Source organism: Leptonychotes weddellii, chromosome 2, assembly GCF_054177405.1.
Source record: "Leptonychotes weddellii isolate Sample4059 chromosome 2, ASM5417740v2, whole genome shotgun sequence".
Lineage (NCBI taxonomy): Eukaryota > Metazoa > Chordata > Mammalia > Carnivora > Phocidae > Leptonychotes > Leptonychotes weddellii.
The window spans coordinates 137,542,725-137,558,487 of record NC_138370.1 but is presented as its reverse complement, the minus strand read 5'-3'; the positions used below and the strand labels follow the sequence as shown (position 1 = coordinate 137,558,487).

The window sequence follows — 15,763 nt, the reverse complement described above, 5'->3', positions numbered from 1 at the left end:
TATTCTATTAATTTGATGTATTATATTGATTGTAATCTATTGATTCCAACATACTCTTGTATTTCTGGGATAAATTCAACTTGTTCATGAGGCTTTGTTAATTTTATTTCATTCTTTCTTCCTTCTGTTCCTCAGATAGCCTCAATTAACCTATTCTTAAGTTTGCTGATTCTTTCTTCTGACTATTCAAGTCTGCTGTTTAGCTCCTCTAGTGAATCAGCTAAAATATATGACACAAAGTCCGAGTTCATATAATACATTTATTGGAGAGCCCTGTGTGTCTTCATTAAACACTTGCTTTTTTCCCCCCTCACACAATTCTAACAAGCTTAGTTATCTGTTCCTAATGCACAGAATTGGGAAAAAAGAGGCTAGTTAAAATTATGGAAGCAGCCAAGTGTCCATCAGTATATGAATGGATAAAGAAGATGTGGTATATGTGCACAATGAATATTATTCAGTCATAAAAAAGAATGAAATCTTGCCACTTGCAACAACATGGATAGATCTAGAGAGTATAATGCTAAGTGAAATAAACCAGTCAGAGAAAGACAAATACCATATGACTTCTCCCGTATGTAGAGTTTTAGAAACAAAACAAAGGATAAAGTAAAAAAAAACAAAACAAAACGAGAGAGAGGCAAACCAAGAAACGTTTAACTCTATAGAGAACAAACTGATGGTTACCAGAGAGGAGGTGGGTGGGGGATGGGTGAAACAGGCAAAGGGGATTAAGAGTACACTTATCTTGATGAATAATGAGTAATGTATTAAACTGCTGAATCACTATATTGTATACCTGAAACTTATATAACACTGTATACTAACTACACTGGAATTGAAATTAAATTAAATTTTAAAAAAAGAGCCTAGAGACCATTCCCCTGACCAAAAAAAAAAAAAAGACAGGAAAACTATAAGCAAATATTTAATAATCTAAAAGCATAGAAGTCAGAATACTTAGCCTAAAGAAAAACTGTGCTTCATACTTAAACAGCTCCTGGGAGGTTTTCAGTATTGAAGTATAAGAGTTGATGTTCATAATAAAGATTCAAGCCAATGAACAAAGGTTACATGTATGTTTAATAGCTGAGAAGTCTGCTTAGGAAAGCAGGGAAACAACTTAAAAATACAGAAAGTTTTAACATTCAAGGGGGTTTCACCTATATGAAACATCAAACTCAGGTCTCTCAAAAAGTGGTGACATATTACTACTGGGTATTTATCCCAAAGTTTAAGTTGTGATCCGAAGGGGCACCTGCACCCCAATGTTTACAGCAGCAATGTCCACAACAGCCAAACTACGGAAAAAGCCCAGATGTTGTCCATCAGCAGATGAATGGATAAAGATGATGTGGTTTATATATGCAGTGGAATACTACTCAGCCATCAAAAAACTGAAATCTTGCCATTTACAATGGCATGGATGGAACTAGAGGGTATTATGCTGAGCGAAATAAGTCAATCAGAGAAAGACAATTATCATATGATCTCACTCATATGTGGAATTTAAGAAACAAAACAGAGGATCATAGGGGAAGGGAGGGAAAAATAAAACAAGACGAAATCAGAGAGGGAGACAAACCATAAGAGACTCTTAACTATAGGAAACAAACTGAGGGTTGCTGGAGGGGAGGTGGGTGGGGGGACAGGGTAACTGGGTGATAGGCATTAAGGAGGGCACGTGATAGAATGAGCACTGGGTGTTATATAAGACTGATGAATCACTGACCTCTACCTCTGAGACCAATAACACATTATATGTGAATTAACTGAATTTAAATTTAAAAAATAAATTAATTTTAAAAAGTGGTGACATATTAACAAAGCATTCCTCTAGATTATAAATACAGATATATAAAAAAATATAAAATAAATGAATATAGTTATATAACTATCAGGTTATATGTACATTTTAACTAAATTAGCAGATTTTGTTGAATGAACTGATAAATAAGCAAACAAATTTTATGTGGAGTCTGTGATGGAAAAAGACCGAAGCGGTCCAGTTCAATTTCTCTCTGAAAGCAGGAATCTTTTCTAAAATCCATGTAAACTCACCATTCCAGCCTGTGCTTGAATAAGCATTTTCAGGGATTGGGGTGGAGGCGGCAGTTGACTTTTCCAGACAAACATTTCCAGTACTGGAGAGCTAGTCAGCACGATTTTCCTACACCTAGCTGATGCCTGCTGCTCTGTAAATTCCTTGTTCTAGACCTAGTTCTAGGATCAACACAAAGTAATTTTACTTTTCCTCCTTTTCCTCGTTCAGACGCTGACCCTTTCAATATCTGAGCACAGCTATCACTGCTTCCTTGGTCTTTCTCTAGGCTAAGCATGTCATTTCTCTCAACTATTTTTCACGTAACATAGTTTCCAGAGGCCTCAACACTTCATTCAGCTCCTTCTGAATAGTCTCAAGTTTATTATCAGTTTCCTAGGGTATAACATCCATAAGTAGACACATACACTTAAGGTGTCTTGACTAAAGTACTATACAGTGGTACTATCATCTCCCTGGGTTCACGATACATACTCCATTAATTGACTTAACATTTTTCCAACAACCCCCTCACAATCTTAGCTCCCATGTGGAAGTATCACCTCAGCTGTCTTTTAAAGACAAGGAGAAATTCAGCATTCAAAGCAAAAGGAAAAACATTTGAAAAGTCATAGAAACAAAAGAGAAACATCAAGTTCTACAAACTGCAAAAATTTGTTTCATTTGCATATGTTTCATATGTAATGTTGCATATGTAATGTTTCATTTGCATATTTCCTTTGAATTGGCTGACAATGGTAAGTTCAGAGTGAATTTTAGTTTCACCACAATTTGAATCAAATGTAATTACTGGTGGGGCACCTGGGTGGCTCATTTGGTTAAGTGTCTGACTCTTGATTTCAGCTCAGGTCGTGATCTCAGGGTCGTGAGACTGAGCCCCAAGTCAGGCTCCATGCTGGGCATGGAGCCTACTTGACATTCTCTCTCCCTCTGCCCTGCCCCAACCTGCTCATGCATGCTGTCTCTCTCTCTCTCAAAAAACAAACAAAAAACCCCACTAATGTAATTACTGGTGATGACCCTCTGATTACCTACAATTGCCGCATACATTTGAGTTTTTACCCTGATCCTTTGAAACACAAGTGAACTTTTAGTTTATGAAACTACATACACTATAATAAGAAAAATATTGTGAGGTTTAATGAAATTAGGATTTATGGAGATTATCGTAGTACTCTACCTCTTTATTAGATATTCTTTCTTCAATCTGTTGGGCAGTGCCAGCTTCTGGATCCTTTTGGAGGGTTGGCTAAACAGTGCAGGAGAAGGGATCTCCCAGATAACAGACTCTCTACCACAGCTGTAGTAATACTGAGCCCTGGAAGTTACAGAAGAGAAAAAAACTGAGTGAAATGAGCATGAATTCCAATAACAGTAATTTCCAACGCTGACCCCCAACTCTAGGCCTAGGAGCAGGTATGATAGTTTACCCCTTTACTGTGAGCTATTCTCCACATGGAGAGACATCAGAAATGGTTGCAGCCATCAAGTTCCAGCTGGCTTTTAATATCCCATTCCAAAACAGATTAATTTTCTGTAATAAATTGCGTTCTTTTAAATAGACCAAAAAATAAAAGAGAAAATTTGCTTCTTTTAAAACCAAATACCTTCTTAGTCTCTCAGAGACAATCACTAGAGATTGCACAGATAATAAAAGGAAAATAAAAGGCTATATTAACAAGTTTATGCCAACAAATTTTAAAACTTAGGTGAAATACATAAATTCTTTGGAAGACACATACTACCAATGCTCATTCAGAAAGATATAATATGAAGAGCCCTTGTCAAGAGTTTACAAAGCAATTCCATGGTCTTGCTGCCGCAGCACCCATTTTGTTTGACCAAGCAGCCTCCGGGGGCCTTAAACTGACCTTGGCCCCCATCTCATAAGCACATGCCCTAGATACCAGTCCACCAAGTCATAAGTAAATGTACATTCCTGATATGACTTTGCCAATAGCCCTGTGACCAACAGTCTCCTGACTCCCAATGCCTTCCTTTCTTTATGCATCCTTTAGATATAAGTCCCAAGAAGCTTACCAAAACTCTGCTCTTTTATTTGAATTGACCAATCTGGTCTTGGCCTAGGAACCCCAAAGCACTTCACCTGCAGACCCTAATAAGGCATGTGCCCCAGGTCCTGCCTCTCTCTGCACCATGCTTTAACCTCCACGTGTGACTCCTCAAGGCATACCAGGTACTTCTAGGATCTGTGAGTAAAAAACTTCTCTATTTCAATTTCTGTTATGGTCTATTGTTGAACTGTGACCCCATGCTCCCCTTAACAAGCGTTATTTTGACAAATTCATAACAGCCCTATATCTATTAAATAAATTGAATTTATAGTTAAAAACCTGAACTAGAGGGTATTATGCTAAGTGAAATAAGTCAGTCACAGAAAGGCAAATACCATATCATTTCACCCATGTGTGGAATTTAAGAAACAAAACAAATGAACATAGGGGAAGGGAAGGAAAAATACAATAAAAGGAAAACAGAGAGGGAGGCAAACCGTAAGAAACTTAACTCTAGGAAACAAACTGAGGGTTGCTGGAGGGGAGATGGGGTAACTGGGTGATGGGCATTAAGGAGGGCACGTGATGTAATGAGCACTGGGTGTTATATGTAACTGATGAATCACTAAGTTCTACCTCTGAAACTAACAATACAGTATAAACATATACATAAAATTGAATTTAAATAAAAAATTTCTTAAAAATCTTCCCACCAAAAAACTCCAGACCCAAAATGACTTCATTGTGGATTCTATGAAATACATAAACAAGAAATGCCAATTCTATATATTTTCCAATTGATTCTGTGAGGACAGAATTACCAAAAACAAGTAAAGACACTACAAGAAACAAAGACATTACCACAAAGACACTATAAGAAAAATCCAGACTAATACACCTCATAAGCACAGATGCAAAAAGTTTAGTTTTATTGGAACACAGGCATGCTCAGTTTTCATAACGTCTGTGGCTGCTTCCTGCTACAACAGTGGAGTTGGGTAGTTGCAATGGAGACTTTGTAGTCAACTTTACTATCTACCCACTTCCTGAAAAAGTTTGCTGACTTTTGACTAAAGTGTATATCGAAAAGAGATAGAGAAATGGCTACCTCAATTATCTTGGAAACCAAACTTCAGATAAATAATGGTATCTTCACCTTTTTCCTGTTACTTTAACCTCCCTCACTACTTGTGCTCATCCCCTCCCCCCTCCACAGTCTTTCCTCAAAGAACCAACCAGCAGAAAGTCTAGTCATTCAACAAACATGCACTAAAAGCAAATTGGCAATCGGTATCAAAAGTCTTAACGATATTCTTACCTCTACATGTAATAATTAACTCATGGTAATTAAGCCCGTGGTGGTATACAAAATCCACGAGAAGTTGCATGCATAAATAGTTCATGCACAACAATGTTATAGATGGTACATATCCCAGCATGATACTGCCACTTTATTAAAAACTCAAGGGGCACCTGGGTGACTGGGGCTTGAGTGGCCAACTCTTGATTTTGGCTCCAGTCATGATCTCGGGCCATGGGATCGAGTCCCACGTGGGGCTCTGTGCTCAGCATGAGTCTACCTGAGATTCTCTCTCTCCCTCTCCCTCTACCCCTCCCCCCACTTGCTCTCTCTCTCTCTAATAAATAAATAAAATCTTAAAAAAAAAAACCCTCAAAATCCTAGTAAGCCAAAACATTATAAGATATAATACAAGTTAGCAATAGCTAAATATTAGTCTTGTGCTAGAAAAGTTTTACTGTAGCATCAGATAAGGAAATATATAGAATCTTTAATCCTCAACAATTTTTTTACTACAGATTGGACAATTTATGGCTTTCAGATAAAAGGGCTGGGTTCTGTGTTCATTTTCCCTAGGGACTCCTGATAAAGTAACCTGATAACACACAAACACTAACCTGTTAGGTACATATCGGTGGGAGACTTCTTTGGGATGGGCAAGGTCCTCCAGTCTTTTGGTCAGCTGAGCTTTCAAAGCAATCCGGGCAATAGGGCAAATAGGATCTTGATTCCCCCAAAACAGTTTTCTGTTAAAAAGCAGAAAAACCAAATGGTAAGGAATTCACTACTAATGGACATCTTAGAAATGGCTCTTGATGGGTTCCATACTGATTTTCCTTCACTTCCAGAACTATCTCTATTACAGAATTTAACAATTTCCAGTCATCAGAAACAGATCAACTACTTATGCAGTTAAAAGAAGATTGTTTCACCTACTGTCCTAAAACATGGTGACCAAAAATGAACCTGTTTTCTGAAAGAGTTCTGTTTCTGCCATTGTATAATTAACACTGTAATTTATAATCAGATCAACGTAAAATGGGCATGCCATCTACCCAACACTGAGTTCCCGCTATGCGTGAAGCCCTATACCAGGGGGTCAGAAAATAAAACAGTATCAGGGTAATATTAGTAGCTCCCATTTGTGAAATACTGTGGGCCAGGCAGTGGGCTAAGTGTTCACTGACATCAGATCTTTTAGTCTGTACAATAGGCATGATTCCTGAGCAGAGGGTGAAGAGAAAAGGAGAATCAGTAAGGGATTCACCTGAAAAGGCTTCATGGAAGAAAGTGAAAGGCACAGACTGCCAGAAATGAGGCACATTCCATGTTGGGGTAACCGTGAGAAATGGGAATAATCAAGTATGGGTCAAGGCATGTTTGGTCAGGGACATGTCGGTAAATAATTAACTAACATTGCTACAATGGGGAGGGAAGGCAGAAGGAGTCAAAAGAAAGTACCTCGGTAACCTAACTTTGCATATAACTGAAATTGCCACTTAATTGAGCTTAACTATTTAAAAGGCCCTGGTTTTTTTTAACCTTATCTATATTTTTTTATACAATGTTTATTTCTCTACTTTGTAAGCATCAGCCAGAGTCACTATTAGAAATATTAATGAATGAATTAATATTCCCATCCCCTACATTCTGCTGATTCCATTTCCTAAATATGGCTTAAATCTGTCCATTTCTCCTTATCCCTGTTGCTACTTTCCTTGTCCAGATCCCATCACCCCTATCACTGCCAGAGTGATCTTTCTAAACCCCAATCTGATCAAGACACCCCCTTGGCTTTACACTGGACTCCCAACTCCTTACTGTGGCTTACAAGGTCCTCCACAATTTTGACAAAGAGCACCTGCCACTCCAGCCTATAAGTTCATCCAAAGGGAAGGAGCATGACTTAATCTTTTGGAGATTTCCCCCTAGGATAATTTAGTGCTGTACATGACAAGTGTTCCATCACAGTCTGATGAATGAAAGAATGGTGAAAACTGGGGACTCACCTGAGGGTGATGTAAAACAGAGTAGAGAGGAGAGAATGACCACAGGGAGAAGAGGCTACAGCAGAAATCAGGGCCTCAGGTGATGAGGGCCAGAGTGGGAGTGACATTGGGGAAGAGAGTAACTCTGTTTCCAAAAGAGAAGACTGGTGGATAGAGGTAAAAGCATCATGGAATGGGAGAGGAAGATTTCAAGACAAGATGCATCGAATATATCAGAAAGCATCAAATACAACTTAGACATCAAGAATGGAAACTAAAACAAAACAAAAGACAATGGTACTTGGCCAGGAAAATATCAGTGGTAATAGAAAAAGTGAAGAGCATCTAAGGGATAAATATCAAAGCTCTGATGGAGAAAGGCTAAGGGAATCAGGGATTAGGAAGCAGAGGTGACATATATACAGTTGACCCTTGAACAATGAAGGGTTAGGGGCACTGACCCCATACAGTTGAAAATCTGCATATAACTTCTGACCCCCGCAAAACTTAACTACTAATAACCTACTGTTGACCAGAAGCCTTACTGATAACATAAACAGCCAATGAACACATATTTTGTTTATGTATTCTATGCAGTATTCTTATAATAAAATAACCTAGAGCAAAAAAATGTTATAAAGAAAATCATAAGGAAGAGAAAATACTTTTAATTACTGTACTGTATTTATTGAAAAAAAAATATCTGGGTATAAGTGGACCTGTGCAGTTCAACCCTGTGTTGTTCAATGTTCAACTGTGTATATTGGTTTTGTATTCATTGCTTCAAATTCAAAGCAAAAGGTACTTTAGACACGGCAATTATGTCAGTACATAATATATGGTCCTGATGATGATTTCTAGGTACTGAACCTTCATGAGATCATTATCTGCTTGAAAATTTTGTCCACAGGGCACCTGGGTGGCTCAGTTGGTTAAGTGTCTGCCTTCAGCTCAGGTATGATCCCAGGGTCCTGGGATGGAGCTCCACATCAGGCTCTCTTCTCAGTGGGCAGTCTGCTTCTCCCTCTACCCCTCCCCCTGCTCATGATCTCTTTCTCTTTCATGCTCTCTCTCTCTCTCTCTCAGATAAATATTTTTTTTAAAAAGAAAATTTTGGCCATAAAAACTAGAAAACACATAGTATGAAGGAAAAGTATTGAGAATTATGTAAAAGGCAGGAGAGCCAGCCCAAAGTAAGCTAGAAGGGAAGGCTCAGTGGGCTGAGAAAGAGCAGAGACTATACAGTTGAGAAAAATGTGGATGTAATGTTCATCAGAAAGTGGGGAGACTAACTGACATGTCAAAGCAACATATTATGCAGATGACTCTTCACTCCACTCTGACAGCATTTAAAAATCACCTATGTTTAGCTGTTACATAGCTAACAATATCAGGGAAATAAATGTTTAATCTTTTACAGTCCATAATGAGGACTTGACCTCAGAGCATAGGGTTCTTATCCATATTGTACCTGTTTGATGGATCCATGAGATATAACAATATCTGACACAATCACACCCCTAGAATTCTAGAATAAGGGACCTAGAAGGGTTCTTGAGAGTAATGTGTTCAGTCATCCTTTTCTGAACAGCTAAATCTCTAGTCTTACATTATTTCCAGAGTCAGAAAACACAAAACAGCTTTCATTAGTCTATCTCCAGAGTGTTATTGTTCTGAAATTCTTACACCCTCTCCTGTTATAACAAGTATTTATTTAGTTTTCATCTCTATAAACTGCTCTATGTACTTGAAGATTTATGAGACAGTCTTTAATCTTTCTTTGTCAGTCTGGCCAACCACAAATTATTTGAATGTATCCTCATGGCTCCATTTTTCTTTTTTTTAAAGATTTTATTTATTCATTTTAGGGACAGCACACACACGTGTGCGAGCAGGGAGGGGCAGAGGTGTGGGAGAGGGAGAAAGAATCTGAAGCAGACTCCGCACTAAGTACAGAGCCCTACCCAGGGCTCAATCCCACAACCACCAGATCATGACCTGAGCCAAAACCAAGAGTCAGACACTCAACCAACTGCGCCACCCAGGCACCCCACCATTTTTCTTTTAATAATTTTCTTCCTTGGTTTTTGAGGCCCTCTCTTTCCTGGTTCTCTCTCCCACTCACACTCTCTTTCTCTCCCCCCCTTCCTTCCCCCACCTCTTTTCCAGTTTTATTGAGAAATAATTGGCATACATCACTGTATAAGATTAAGACACACAGCATGATGGTTTGATTTACATATATTGTGAAATGATTACCACAACAGGTTCAGCTAACATCTGTCTTCTTCTAATTCTCTCTTGCCTACTCCTTCTCAATTTCCTTAGGAAGTGTCTCTTTTGCAACGTAAACAATGGCATGTGCCCCAAGGTTCCCTCTTCCTCACTATTTTTAAAAAAATTTTTAAAAATTAAAAGTGTGCCTGGGTGGCTCAGTGGGTTAAGTGTCTGATTCTTGACTTTGGCTTAGGTCATGATCTCATGGTCATGGGATAGAGCCCTGCGCTGGGCTCCACACTCGGTGGGGAGTCTGCTTGGGATTCTCTCTCTCCCTCTCCCTTGGCCCCTCCCTCCCATGCTCTCTTTCTCTTTAAAATAAATTAACAACAAATCATAAAAAAAAAAGTATCACTAAATACTGATGTTTCCAAAATAGTATCTCCAAGAATTCTCAAGCATTCTCCTGAGTGTTAAATATTTATTTCCAAATGCTTACTGGATGTCTCAAAAGCATCCCACATGACAAACCTGTACCTTCCTCCCAAACCTGTCCCCCTCTTATATTTCCTTTTGCAGTTACAATAATGTTTTCCACTTTATTTCTAAAAACAGAAACCTAGAAATCATATTTGATTCCTCCTCTCCTTCAGGTTCTTCATTTGTCACTAAGTCCTATCCATCTCTATCTTGACTCTAACCTTTCTTGTAACCCTTAAAGCCACTCTCTTAGGACAAACCCTCATTATTTCTCTCCTGTATTTTCGTAATAGCCCCAAATCAATCTTCCTGACTCTAATGCTCTATGCTATCAAAGGGACCATGCCTTTCTAAAACAGCCATTGTGATATAATGTAGGTAAATGGGCTTTGTGTGCAATGAACATAGATTCAAATCCCAGTTTTGGTACCTGCAATTAACTTTTTTGAGCTCAACTGCCTAATCAAATCACTCCTTCAAACTTTCTAATGGTTTCAAATAGGAGTAGGTTGGAGAGGAGTGTTCTAAGATTACTGACAGTTCTAGCGATTTTCACTAACACATCTCTTATCAATGCATACCTCTCATCAATGTATATGTGTATGTACCCATCCATGAAAAAGAGAATTTAAAGCATATTATATTATTTATGTTTAAAAACAAGCCTTTTAAAAAATAAACTTTTAGGTTATAGCAAAGTTGCAGGATATAACTTAATATTCAAATTCTACTGATTTCTTATACACCAGCAATGAACAATGGGAATTTGAAATTAAAAACAGAACACTATTTACATTAGCACCAAAAAAATGTAAATACATAGGTGTAAATCTAACAACATAAGTATAAGATCTCTATTAAAAAAACTACAAAACTCTGGTGAAAGAAATCAAGGTAGAACTAAATAAATGGAGAGACAGTCCATGTTCATAGATACAAAGAGCCAATAACTGTTATGATGTCAGTTCTTTCCAACTTGATCTACATATCCAGTGCAATCTCAATCAAAATCCCAACAAGTTACTTTGTGGATATTCATTCACAAACTGATTCTAAAATTTGTGTGGAGAGGCAAAAGATCCAGAATAGACAACACAATATTGAAAAAGAAGAACAAAATCAGAGGACTGCCACTAGCTGACTTCAAGACTTACTGTAACACTATAGTAAATCAGACAGTAGTATTACTGAAAGAATAGACCAATAGATCAATGGGAAAATATAGATCCTAGAAATCATCCACACAAATACAGTCAGCTGATCTTTGACAAAGGATTGAAGGTTATCCAACAGAGAAAGGATAGTCTTTTCAACAAATGGTGTCAGAAAACTGGACACCCACATGCAAAAAGTACATCTAGAGACATCTTTCACAAAAATTAACTTGAAATGTATCATAGACCTAAATGTGAAATACAAAACTATAAAACTTCTAGAAAGTAACGTAAGAGAAAATCTAGGTGACCTTAGATTTAGCAATTCATTTTTAAATATGACCAAAGCATGATCCATGAAAGAGAAAAATTGATAAGTTGAACCTCATTCAGATTAAAAACTTTTGCTCTGCAAAAGACACTGCTAAGAGAATGAAAAGATGAGCCACCGACTAGGAAAAAATACTTGCAAGACACATATTTGATGTTTGACAATCTTACAATATTGTAACCTGCAATTCAGGTTACAATACCAATAACATAGATGGGGGGCTTATATACAACAGAAATTTCTCACAATTCTAGGAGTTTGGAAGTCCAAGATCAAAGCATCAGCAGATTCAGTGCCTGGTGAGGACCTGCTCTCTGGTTCATAGTCAGGCATCTTCTTCTGTGTTCCCAAATTGCTGAAGGAGCAAGGGAGTTCTCTGAGGTCTCTTTCATAAGGACATTAATCCCATTCACGGGTGTTCCATCCTCATGATTTAATACCTCCCAAAGGCCTTACCTCCTAATACCATCACATTGGGGATTAGGTTTTCAATTTATAAATTTTAGGGGAACATAAACATTCAGTCTATAGCATCTGATAAAAGATTGGTATTCAAAATATACAAAGAACACTTACATTTCAACAATAAGAAAACAAACACCCAATTAAAAAGTGAACAAAAGTGTTGAACACACACTTCACCAAAGAAAATATGCAGATGGTAAATCAGCATATGAAATATGCTCAGCATCAGGTCATTAGAGAATTACAAATTAAAACAATGAGAGAGATACCACTATACACCTTTAGAATGGCTAAAATACAAAACACCAAATGCTGGTGGGGATGTAGAACAACAGGAACTATTTTATCCATTGATGGTGGGATTGCTAGACACTTTAGAAGATGTTTAGCAATTTCTTACAAAGCTAAACATATTCTTACCATATAATCCAGAAATTGCATTCCTAGGTGTTTACCCAAATGAATTAAAAACTTTTATCTCCATGAAAACCTGCGCATCAATGTTTATAGCATCTTTATTCATAATTGCCAAAAATCGGAAGCAAACAATATATCCTTCAATAGATGACTGGATAAGCAAACTATGGTACAACCAGACAATGGAATATTTGTCAGTGCTAAAAAGAAATGAGCTACCAAGCAATGAAAAGACATGGAAGAACCTTAAATGTATATTACTAAGTGAAAGAAACCAATATAAAAAGGTTATATACTGTATCATTTTAACTATATGACATTCTTGAAAAGGCAAAACTATAGATATAGTAAAAAGATTGGTGGTTGCGAGGGTTTTGGAGAAGGGAGCACAGAGGGAAAAGGATGAATAGGTAGAGCACAGGTAATTTTTAGGGCAAGGAAACTATTTTACATAATACTGTAATGGTGAGGGCGCCTGGGTGGCTCAGTCGATTAAGCGTCCACCTTTGGCTCAGGTCATGATCCCAGGGTCCTGGGATCGAGTCCCGCATTGGGCTCTCTGCTCATCGGGGAGTCTGCTTCTCCCTCTGAGCCCTCCGCCCCCATGCTCTCTCTCTGTAATAAATAAATAAAATCTTTAAAATATATATTGTAATGGTGAATACATGACATGCATCTATCAAAATCTATAGAAGTGTACAACACAAAAAGTGAACCCTAATGTAAACTACAGACTTTAGTGAATAATGGGTCAGTATTTCTTCATCAATTATAATAAATGTACCACACAAACACAAGATGTTAATAATGGGAGAAACAAGAGGAGTGGTAGTAATACAGGAACTCTGTATTTCTGGTCAATTTTTCTGTAAACCTAAAATTGCTTTACAAATAAAGTGTATTATTATTTTTTTTAAGCAATAGGATATCAGAAAAAAGGGACAAAATTAAGGCTTTACTCAGGAGCCAAAGAAGAAAAGGTATGGTGAAGGATGGGCGGTCAGTGGGTCCTACTGGCTGGAGACCCAGAGAACAAGTTTGCTCTAAGCAGAGGCTTACAGACAGTAAGTTAGCAGCAGCAAAGGTGAACCCGAAGGATGGACACAAGAGCTTCGAAGTGGTTTTCAAACCCGTCTGCTTATTAGAATCATCTGGGGGCTTCTAACACTCCCAAAGCCTAGGCTGCACTCTAGACCAAGTAAATCAGGATTTCTGGGGATGGGGCCCAGGTATCAGTGTTTTAATAGGTGCCCAGGTGATTCCATTTACAGATTAATTTGAAAACTACTGACTTAGGATTAGCCTTTCATGTGTTGACTTAACTGAGGGGACAATATTGGTTCAGTGGATTCAGTTGACCACAGAGTGGATAAACCTGGGATGCAAGGTCAGTGGGCAAGTAAGAATCTTACTTACCTATTTAATTTAACACAATCCTCACAAACAAGACTGTAATGTTGCCTTACCTATCTGGGGTTCCCCATTGTCTTTTAGGCCTAGAAAGATCTTGGATTCTCTTCCTAGAAAAAAAACTAACAAATACCAACTGATTAATTCAGAGAGAATGCTTAGCCATATTTAAATATGGTTATATTAGATAACTCCTACTCAAACAAATCCCATCTTGAGGGGAAAAACCCAAAGTCCTACTTGATGTGATTTGAAGAGTACTGAAAGCTCACAGTATTCAAAAATATTGTGGACCCCAAATTCTCATTCCTAAAGTCATGAATAATATAGAACATAGTGAAACAAAGACAATAAATATGCAATAAAACCAAGAGCTTATTATCTCCAGAAGACCCCAGATAAAATGCACACTTCATGGGAAAAATTCTCAATTCTCATATTAAGTTAATTTGTAAATGGCCTGATGGCACTAGACTCTGAAGAGATGCATAGATAAATTTCAGACAGAGTATTTGGCTTTGAGAAAGCTATGAAATAGGCAAAATATGCTTTGAGTATTACTCAACCCCCTTTCTTCCCTACTCTGCTCCTTTGAACCTTCCCTGATTGTTCTGAACCTACCTAAAGCAGACACAGTTTGTGCTCACCAGGTATCCATGTGTTCCTCCACATTGCCAAGCCTCCCTTCAGTTGTTTAATTTTTACTTATTTATTTATTTAGAGAGGGAGGGGGGAGAAGCAGAGGGAGAGGGAGAGAGAGAATCTAAGCAGGCTCCACGCCCAGTGTGGAGCCCTACATGGGGCTCAGTCTCATGACCTTGGGATCATGACCTGAGCTGAAATCAAGAGTCAGAAGCTTAACCGACTGAGCCACCCAGGCGCCCCTCCCTTGTTTAGAGCCATGTGAACAGTTATGTCTAACTTCAGTAGAAGTGTTGAGTATTAATTCCAGGGCAAGCTAAGAGCTTAAGAGCTAGTGTGCCTCCTCCATTTCCCTCCTCCCCTGTTGTAGCAACTCTGGAAGCCACATATTCCAGATGGCATGGCTAAAAGACAGAAGAGGCCAGCCATCTCACACTGGACTGTGACATGAGGGAGAAATAAACTTCCATTGCATTAGGTCATTGAGAGTTTTGGATCTTATTTGTTACTGCAGCATTGCTTATCCTCTGCAGATTAATACACCACGTATGTTACTGCAGCTCATATGGTAGTTATTTATGTACTTGCTTGGAGTTTGAAGGGCCCAATAAATAACAACCCTTTTTTGCCCACAATTAGGAACTAACTGAAAAATAGGTACAGGAGTCAGATAAATAGAATAAAATACTTTCTCTATTATTGATGAAATGGTGTCGAAGAGAGTAGTGTGGATTCCTGATATCCCTGAATTGAACTTGTCCCCCCAAACTGCAAGCCTCCCCCTGCAGGGGCTAAGTTTCCTATGTGACAGAAAGCCTATGACAAAGATCATTCACCATAGACAGGAAGGTCCCAAAGAAATAGGACCCAGGAGGGGCCAGTTCTCTCTCCCAACTCCATCAAACAGAAGTCATTCCCACCCCCCTGGAGAGTCTAATAAAGGAATAATTAAGGGAAGAGGTCAGGAAAATTACTCGAGGTAAGTGCTTTTATATAAAAAAGGAAAAGCATTCTCCCTAAAACTCGCCTGAACAATAGAATTTTTTTTCCAGTTTCGAGTTTTTATTTAAATTCTAGTTAGTTGGGCGCCTGGGTGGCTCAGTTGGTTAAGCGACTGCCTTCGGCTCAGGTCATGATCCTGGAGTCCCTGGATCGAGTCCCGCATCGGGCTCCCTGCTCGGCGGGGAGTCTGCTTCTCCCTCTCCCACTCCCCGTTTGTGTTCCCTCTCTCGCTGTGTCTTTCTCTGTCAAATAAATAAATAAAATCTTTAAAAAAAAATAA

The 15,763-nt window shown here is 38.3% G+C and overlaps 1 protein-coding gene across 1 annotated transcript in view; it reads right to left on the bottom strand.

The window, feature by feature from the left end:
- SPMAP2L (sperm microtubule associated protein 2 like) overlaps window positions 1–15,763 on the bottom strand; it is a 51,250-nt gene that overhangs the window by 15,300 nt on the left and 20,187 nt on the right. Inside the window, exons 2-4 of the mRNA XM_081813156.1 lie at window positions 13,896–13,975; window positions 5,995–6,123; window positions 3,243–3,380 (exon numbers count right to left, since the gene is read on the bottom strand). Of these exons, the coding sequence (XP_081669282.1) occupies window positions 3,243–3,380; window positions 5,995–6,123; window positions 13,896–13,975 (347 nt within the window). The remainder of the gene's footprint in view (window positions 1–3,242; window positions 3,381–5,994; window positions 6,124–13,895; window positions 13,976–15,763) is intronic.